This window comes from Brugia malayi, assembly GCF_000002995.4.
Source record: "Brugia malayi strain FR3 genome assembly, contig: Bm_v4_ChrX_scaffold_001, whole genome shotgun sequence".
NCBI classification, from domain to species: Eukaryota; Metazoa; Nematoda; class Chromadorea; order Rhabditida; family Onchocercidae; genus Brugia; species Brugia malayi.
The window spans coordinates 13,725,869-13,735,353 of NW_025062479.1; the positions used below are offsets into that span (position 1 = coordinate 13,725,869).

Below are 9,485 nucleotides of genomic sequence, written 5' to 3' on the forward strand. Positions count from 1 at the left end.
GTTTTTGATGATGTAGAGTATAGTTTGTTATTTGAATTTGAATTTAGTATGATGTTCTTTTTTTTTTGAATTTTTTTTGAATTTTTTGATTAATTTTGATGGATTTTTTTGAATAATAGTATGCTTATATTGCATCACAATTTTATCGTACTACTTTTATCATTAAATTAAATTAGTAATATGGTCGTAACATTTTTTTTTTTCTGGATTATAGTTGTCTGTGTCTGATTTCCATTTTAAATGATGCTCAATTTCATTGAATTTTAATTTTATTTTCAAAGAAAAAATGGATGATTTGGGAAAAAGCGAAAATAACACTGTTGGAGATGTGGAGGCCAATGATCAGAATGATTGGAATGCAGACAGTGCGGGACTGTTTCAGAAATTGGTTTGGGAATACGAATTGAGCCGAGGAAGATGGATCAAATATGATAATGTAGTCAACAAAAAATTAAAGTAATCCTCCATATTACTTTTAGCATACAGATATATTGGATTTGTAGAATATTTAATGTTGACATTGCCATAGAATGTCAAGAGCAAGTATCATCCGCAGTACATTCCATCTGTGGAAATGTATAGTTTTTTGAAAATATCGAATGCAGTACGACTAAAATTGTTCCTTATTCCATAAGTTACCTCTTTTCGTTTCTTTCATTGCTTTTAAATTCTCTAAGAATCTCTGAAAGATGCCTCATCAGCAGCAGAAATATTTCGTTCGCACTTAATTATAACTCAGAAACTACTGTTCCATATCACTTTTCACTAAGATTTGTTTGAAATTAGCTATCATTTAAATTTATCGAAATTAGTAGTTTGTATTATAGTGATAACATAACACATGGTATTACGGAGTTTGAAATGGATGAGTCTAAATTACAAGTTGATTTCAATTCAATGAAACAAAAAAATTTGGATACCGGTTTTGTTCGGTCTATAAGATGCGCCATTCGAAATGACGAAGGTAAATGACCACCAAATCAGTGAAATTTTTCTCTCATAGCTCAAGTTTTAGCATATTTTTGAGAATATATTTATTCGAAAAGCATATTTTGTCGTAGATCTTTATCGTGTTTGGGAATATCTTGATCCGAAAAGACGTTGGCGAAGTGTGGATCCAGTATCTGCCGTTACATTAGAAAATGCCTTCGTTAATGAATCTGGAGATGTTAAAATACTGCTGTCAGGAATGAATTTTGTTGCTGATTTTAACACAAATCTAATCAGAAGTGACGACGGATCGACGGAATATAAAGTGAGTAGAAATCATCTTTTTTTTTTTTTGTTAAATCTTTGTGAAAAAAATTCTTTTATAGATCTATAGAGTTTTTTCTTAGTTAGGAAGTTTCATTAGTAATGTCAAATGCACTGTCAGATTCGTTCGCACATTTCGAATGCGGAGCCATCAATGTCATCAAAACCAGTCCCAAGAGTTGAACGCCTTCGAGCAGCAAAGCGTATTGCAGCACGAACCGATATACCTTCGCTTGAAAGTAAACAAAAGGTTAGCTATGAAGGATTTTAGTATTTGTCTTACAGCTAGTACCATAGACTGTGTAGTTGTACTGAACAAACCTGAAAATGGCACCTATGTACTGCCAAACGATAGTGCAAAAAAAAAAAAAAAATTTGAGTAAAATCGAAATACCTCTCTAAGGTACTACCCTATGATCGATTATTTTTTGCTTAAAAGTGATGCATTTGTTGCACTTTTCAATGCACTATTACATACTTTCCAGAAAGCTTTTTAGTATCATCAAGAAATTTTTTAAAAGGAAGAGTTTTTAGGAGTACGACAATCATTAAATGTGGTCAGTTGTACTCTAACTAAGTTATGAAATCAAAAAAATTTTTTCGAAGTAAAAAATTATTTTATATGTAATAAAATGCGTCCTCAAATGCCTCTATCTTCAGTTTGATGGATCATCGAAATTACAGCCAACAGGGAAGGAGGATGACAGAAATGATACCAATGGAGATGATGATAAGAGTAAGAAACAAAGAAAAAGTCGTAGAAAAGGAAATGCTAATTCTGAAAATCAAAAATCAAATGATTCGAGTACTGGTAGGATGTTTCTGAGGAGCATATCAAATCATTAAGCATTATTAATGATGTGATGAAAGATGTAGGCATATCGAGAAAAAATATGCCTGATTAGCTGTACTTTGAGCGCGATCGCATTGTAGGTGAAATGGAAATTCATTGCGGTTAAAACAGTGCTTAAATGCATATTCTTTTATTTCATTTCTTTAGTTTGTTTGGTTAATAAAATTATTTCAGATAACAAAAGCGATTTAAAAAAAGTTATACTAAAAGGGATTGCGGCTGTAGATCCTGAATGTCATGAGTTAGTTGGCACCACACATGTTTATACTGAATTCAACAATGTTTATGATGCCTTATTGAATCAGGTTGCATAATTGAATTGCTTCTACAATAATATATTGTGTTGGGTCTAGTTTTAAGGAATAAATGATGAAAATGTGAACTAAATTTTTCACTTTCTTAAAGGAATCATTAATTCTTCACTTACTTAGACGGAGCTAATACAGTTTTACAGTTTTTTGTTTCAGACCAGTGCACAATGCAATAAAAATAAATTTTTTATCATACAGTTGTTAGAATCTGATATAGAAAAGCGCTATTGGGTTTGGTTCCGTTGGGGGCGTGTTGGCTACAAAGTTTGTTTTTATGGATTACTTCCGTCATATATGTTTGATTTTCAATTCATGCTTATTTAGTGATATATCAGTGCAGGCGATATCCATTTCTTCATAAATTGATATCATAGTATCTTGAAGTTTCATATCGAGTGAGTTTCATATCACTCGTATCACTCAAAGTTTTTAAGAAAGCTTTGATTTTACACTTGGAATTATATAATTGCTTATTAAGTGATTTCGAAAATCTGGATGAATTTTTCTCTCAGACTGTATGTTCAGGGACAAACTAGTTTGAATCCATGTGGTACGAACTTAACATTAGCAAAGAAATTATTTTGTGACAAGTTCAAGAACAAAACGACAAATGAATGGGCCGAAAGAGCTAATTTTGATAAAATATCTGGCAAATACGACTACTTGCCTGTTTGTTTCTTTAAATAAAACTATGTTCAATGTTTTAAAATAAAGTTTTTAACAATTTGCAAAAGTTCTTTCTGGTTTTAAATAATGTACTGTACTTTTAAGAGTGATTATTCGAAAGTAATAGAGGAGGAAATGAATGAAAATGAAGATAAAGAGAAAAAAGTTAAGTCAAAATTGGATCCCTATTTGCTGCATTTATTAAATATTATTTGTGATATACGAACAATGGAGGAAACGATGACAGAATTGGAATATGATGCTACTAAAGCACCACTAGGTATAACACCTGATTATTTGACTTTTAAGAATTAAATTTTTTATTTTTTTGAATGCCATAGCAGAGCATCTCAATTTTCATTATTTTTCATTATATAACAAACAACATCATACTGTCATCATACTCCATTAATGAATTTGACTATTAACTATTTTTTGCTACATATACTAGTCTTGTAGCTATTGATCGCTTGGTAAGTAAAACAACTGTAAGTAATGTATGAACTGCAGAAATTATATTTTTAGGAAAAGTAACGGATGAACAAATTAAGGCTGGCTACGCAGCGCTAACAAAAATTGAAGAGTATATTAAGAAAAAGGATTTTTCGTCCAATTTTATTGAAACTGTCAATAATTATTACACAAAAATTCCTCATTTTTTTGGGTAATTATTCCATCAGAAATGATACTTCTAAAATTCAGTGCAACAAGTCTGTCAGTAATTTTCACTTACAACACGCATAAGCATTCCAGGACATTACCATCTTTTTTGATTATTTCATTTTCTTTAGACTATGATGGTATTAAAATTCAACATTGAATGTTCAGTGTACTATGAATTATTGAATTCTTCATCACATTTGCAGGATGCGTCAGCCACCAATGATTAAAACAATGGAACAGTTAAAAACTGAAATTAAATTGTTGGAGGCATTAAATGGAATTGGAGTAGCTGTACGAACCTTCAAGAAAGAGGGAGATGTGAATATTCATCCAATTGATCGTCATTACATAAATATGAAATGCGAAATATCACTCCTTAGTGTAAATGATCCTATTTATCAGGTATTTTTATTCAAGTGGCTTTAAAAAAAGATTCAAGACATTAAGTTTAAATCATATTCAACATGGAAGGTGAATGAATCTATATCACTTTCTCACTTAATGAACATCGAATCACCGAATATGTGAAATGGCTTTTCAATTGAAGAAGAAAACAACCCACGAGGACAATATCGCGGTCTTGTTATTTATCTAACAAATATGATATTACAATCTGTATGTCATTTTTTTTTTTCTTTTTATAATAATCCAGCTTGTGGATAATTATCTTCAATGGACACATGCTCCAACACATATTATGTATCAAATACGCATTCGTAATTTATATGCAGTAAATCGAAGCGGAGAACGAGAAGAATTTATGTTCGATATTGGTAACAGGTTTAAATATATATATATTTTAGTTTAGTGTTGAACTAGTCATAAGTTTCATTTTTTTTTCTTCGTTTTGTTATTTATGTTTTGTTATTCTTGCAGTTTTGGAATTCTTAATAGGTATTAAAGCACATTATTACGTTTTAAAATCGTTTGTTAATATGACATTATAACGGAAAAAGCAGCAAAACATTCTATTATTTAGTAATAATTTTCTGTCCATTGCTGTTTTTTTATCTTTTATTTTTTAAAATTTCAGTGCTTTCAAACGTTCCCAGTGAAACAGAAATGAGATTATTTTGCTATTTTCTATAGCTTTGTTGAAAAGCTTGTTTTTATTTTCGTTGAATAATATTTATAGCTCAGATAAAATGTTAGTTTTTTCAAAGGCGGAAATAATTTTTAGGAAGTTATTATGGCATGGATCTCGACTTACAAACTGGTATAGTATTTTATCTCAAGGTCTTCGAATTGCCCCGCTGGAAGCTCCTAAGGTAAACTTTTGAAATTATTTTCTAGAGTTCCATTATTTTTTCCTTCTATTATAACTTAAAGTACGTTTTTAACTTTTGTTTCAGACAGGCTACATGTTTGGTAAGGGTATTTACTTTGCTGATATGTCAACAAAATCAGCCAATTACTGCTATCCACAAGAAAATAAGCCTGGTTTTTTGGTATTGGCACAAGTTGCATTGGGAGAAATGAACGAATTATTACAAGCTGACTTTCAAGCCAGTAAACTTCCTGAAGGAAAGAATAGTACTAAAGGATTAGGTTTAATTGTCCCCGATCCGACTACATATGTCACTTTGTGAGTTTTTTGATTTCTTACCATTATTTTTACTGTTTTTCGCTACAACCCAATTCGGTATTTTTTAAGTTTTAAAATATGGTTTCAGTAGTTTATTTGGCAGTGCAATATGTGCATAATTTGTATAGTATTGTATTCACATCTTCCCCAAAAGTTCAGACTATTTTATGTGATTTGTCTTATGTTTGGACCGTATTTATAATAAATGATTTTACCACTAAATTCTAAATTTCATGATCTATTTGCAGAGACGATTGTGAAGTGCCATGTGGTAAGCCGATCACATTGCAACCAAAAGACACGATATTTTCCCTTGTTTATAACGAATACATTGTTTACGATGTGAAGCAAATTTGGATTCGTTATCTGGTTGAAATTGATTTCATTTTTAACTAGGTTTTGCGTATTTATTCACTTATTTGTTGCTGTCAACTTGTTTGTTTACACCCATTTTATTTAGGTATTATTTTGAAAATTGTTCCATTTATTTCTCGAGTTTTTAGGTATCTCATGTTTTTTGGTCATAGTTTTTTGTATTTCTTTATTTCAAATGGTGTTATTAATTCCAATATTAATGGCCGGATTAAGGAACTAGTGCTTCAATTTACTGATTGCTTAGCATGATTTCGAAAAGGGTCCATACCGAATAGAAAGATCCCATCAATACTAAGATTAAAGATTTATTATTTGAATCGGGGAAGAAAACTGTGTGATGATGACAACTAAAAAAGGTAAAGTTTGTTTCTTTTGAATAAGATATTTCAATAAAATTATAATTTAATGTTCAAATACGATCGATACGACGTCCCGTTTATCTGCTACTTAACTCAAGTGAAGTTCTTGGACAAGGAAATACTGAAAGATATAAATGTGTAATTAATCATCTTAAACATTATGCAAGAAAAGTCTTCATTTGTACTATAAATAATTGTTCAGAATCGTTTGTGTTTGAATAAATTCATTGAATCTTTCTATAGCCTAATTGATAAATGAATTGTTATTTCGAATGAATTTTTTAAATTACTTAGAATGATTTGATTCATTTCGTAGTTTTGGAAATTTCTCGAAACAAAACGAAAATGCTTATCTTACCCGTTATTTTGTTAGCATAAATGATTTCTCTTGCATTTTTCAAATTTCTTCTGTCATTTTATTGAATATAACATTAACTGCATATAATTGTTACGCTTTTTTTCTTTTTTTTTTAAATCACGTAAATATAAAATACCGTACGATCATACGACATGTGATATTGATTATTTCTATAAAGTTATTTTACTACGTCAACAATGCTACTTTCTTGTTTAGCTATTTCGTCTCATGCAGTTAATGAACAAAAATACTTTTTTGTTCAAATATTTTTCTGCTGTCTGAAATTTACAGTTTAACATTGATGAATTATTGAATTATACATATATGTTAATTTTTAGGTGAACTAATGGAAAAAGAAAAAGGAAATATGGCTGATTTTGATGATTTTGGTTTACTAGCACAAATGGCTCGTCGAGAATTAATTCATTTACTTGAATCGATACCTGAAGTAAAAGATTTAGCAGTGGAGTTAAGTTTAATGCGACCATTGGATAAAATAGCATCAATGTCTGTTTTACAAGAACATAACTGCGCTCATGTGCAACAATTTTTGCATCATTCAAATTTAAAATGGAGTGAAAATGCTATACATCGTGTATATATTATACGTCCAACGCTTGCTGCAGCAAAATGTATTGCTGAACATATTTTAGCTGAACCGGAACGAAATTATTCGGTAATATTTGTTCCACAACGTTTGTATATTTGTGAAGAAGAATTTGAGCGTTGTGGTATATATGGTATGATTGATATTCTAGAACTTGAATTACCACTAATCAATATTGATAAGCATTTATTCAGCTTGGAACATCATGAATTTACAATGGCAACATTAGTAGATCATAATTTTATTCATCTTCGTGCAGTTGCTAAATCATTATGGCAATTACAAACACTCTATGGATTAATACCAATTGTTTATGGTATTGGAGAAAATAGTATATATGTAAATAAATTAATGAAAAAATTACACAATGAATTTGGTGAGCCACGTTTATCATCGGATCAATCAATTGATTATCTATTTCTATTCGATCGAAGTTTAGATTTGCCAACTGTTTTTCTTACTGGTTTGACATACGAATCAATGGTACACGATACATTTGGAATAAGTTGTGGTAAAGTGATATTTGGCGATGAAGTAAATAAGCGTATAAAAAATGATAATATAAATCGTTCTAAAATTACCACATTGGATAATAATGATCCAATTTTTTCAGCTGTACGTAATATGCATATGACAGCAGTTTTTCCATTTTTAAGTGCTAAAGCAAAATCTCTTCAAGCAAGTTACGACAAAGGTTCAAATCTTGAACAAGTAAAAGATATGAAAGAATTTGTATCCAATGAATTACGAACACTGAAACAACAGCATAAATTACTAGAATTGCATATTTGCGCTTGTGAAGTGGTTTTGGAGAAATGTAAAGGAATTTCAAGTCGACTTACACTGGAGCATGCATTAATTTCAGGAAATTTTGATCCTAATGAAGTATTAGCATATTTGGAAGATTGTATATGTACTCAACACAATCAATGGCAAATCCTCTTATTAGCATGCTTATGGTCTCTTACACAAAATGGTATACCAACCAAATATTTCAATCAATTTCGAAATCAATATCTCTATGCTTTTGGCCATGAAAACCTTGCAATATTACATTTTCTTGGTATTCAAGGTCTTCTAATTGAGCGTTCTATTCCACAACTAACAACTGTACATAATGTTATACCTATCAAATCTCAGCCTGTATCATCATTTTCTAAGCCTACATTTCAATTTTTAACACGACGTATGGCACTTCTTCCAGGCAATACCGAAACAACAATAAATCTTCGAAATCCTGATCAAATGCGATATGTTTTTTCAGGTGTTTACACACCTATCTTATGTAAAATAGTTAATGATACAATAAATAATGGATGGAATATGGAAGAAATGAAGATAACTTTTGGTGATACAGTTTTCTGTGATCAAAATTGCTCGCCAAATGCAAATCGTCAAACTGATAATCGTATCCGAAAAGTAATTTTAGTATATTTTATTGGTGGTGTAACATATTCGGAAATTGCTGCATTAACTTTACTTGCACAATACAATAATTTACGTATTATTATTGCTACAACAAATATTATTCATCGTGAAAAATTCATTAAAGAACTTGCTAACGTATCTGTTACATCTTTTTCGGAAATGTAAGTGATTATGCTGCTTATATCGGTGATTATTTAATTATTTGTATAACTTCATGTTTTGCAAGTTTAATTACTAGTATTTGTGTTTTTAGATAGTTTAATTTGTTTTAAATTAAAATGAATGAATAATGGTGATTGGTTTGGAGAAAAAAAAAACATTTAAAATGAGGTTTTTACTGCATTTTGACGGTTATTTTGGAATTTTATGCACTGATTTTTTGCATTAATTTGTTTTATCGTATGGATTCATTTTTATTTTGATAAGTCAAGAATGTAGAATGTAAAATATGCGTAATGCTATGCTGATGTATTTTTTAATATAAAATATTTGCTCATTTAAGTTTTAATTCTTTAAAGATATTTGAAATTTACTGTTAATTTTACAACATAAAAAAAGGAATAAAAGTGTAAGAAACTAATTTCAAGTGAGAATTCTTTTTGTATTTTCAACCGTACTAATTTTTTTTTAAATAGGAATTTGGAATTTTAACCTTATTATGCATCATTTTTGTCCGTTTCCCAAATGTATTAGGCATGTTAATATTAAGCATAATTATAGAAAGTTAAGATATTTTGATATTATTCAGAATTGATGTTTGATATAACAAATTATTTCTTCCATGTGATTATTTTGGGAGAAATTAATTTGAATTGAAATTAATTTAAACATGCCAGAAGGATCGGATTTTAATTAATCATTTAATTAATTAATTAATCATGCAGTAAGCATTGATTATTTTATATTTGCTACTATTATGTCAGTGATTTGAATACATAAATTATTTTAAACAAATTATGTTAAAATTTGTATTTTAATTTATGTTTACTCTTCGTGTTTACACGCAATAGTACATCGTATTTTTTA

General features: G+C 29.5%; 2 protein-coding genes across 3 annotated transcripts; both read left to right on the forward strand.

The window, feature by feature from the left end:
• Nucleotides 1–286: 286 nt before the first annotated feature.
• Nucleotides 287–5,728, forward strand: Bm3097 (the record flags this gene model as incomplete). 2 transcript variants are annotated; one of them, XM_001893019.1, is made up of 15 exons in its annotated part: nucleotides 287–456; nucleotides 828–964; nucleotides 1,062–1,255; nucleotides 1,376–1,504; nucleotides 1,915–2,065; nucleotides 2,282–2,412; nucleotides 2,575–2,682; nucleotides 2,944–3,087; nucleotides 3,190–3,364; nucleotides 3,610–3,748; nucleotides 3,951–4,149; nucleotides 4,400–4,527; nucleotides 4,928–5,015; nucleotides 5,100–5,332; nucleotides 5,581–5,728. In XM_001893019.1, the coding sequence occupies 15 exons, from the start codon at nucleotides 287–289 to the stop codon at nucleotides 5,726–5,728; spliced, it is 2,274 nt and encodes a 757-aa protein (XP_001893054.1). The 2 variants fall into 2 exon arrangements, with proteins under 2 accessions (XP_001893054.1, XP_042930703.1); XM_043074769.1 differs by having other exon boundaries at nucleotides 1,915–1,990.
• A 1,063-nt stretch (nucleotides 5,729–6,791) lies between these two features.
• Bma-vps-33.2 (conserved hypothetical protein,hypothetical protein) lies at nucleotides 6,792–8,624 on the forward strand (the record flags this gene model as incomplete). Its single annotated transcript, XM_001893018.2, has 1 exon — nucleotides 6,792–8,624. The coding sequence occupies one exon, from the start codon at nucleotides 6,792–6,794 to the stop codon at nucleotides 8,622–8,624; it is 1,833 nt and encodes a 610-aa protein (XP_001893053.2).
• Nucleotides 8,625–9,485: the final 861 nt, after the last annotated feature.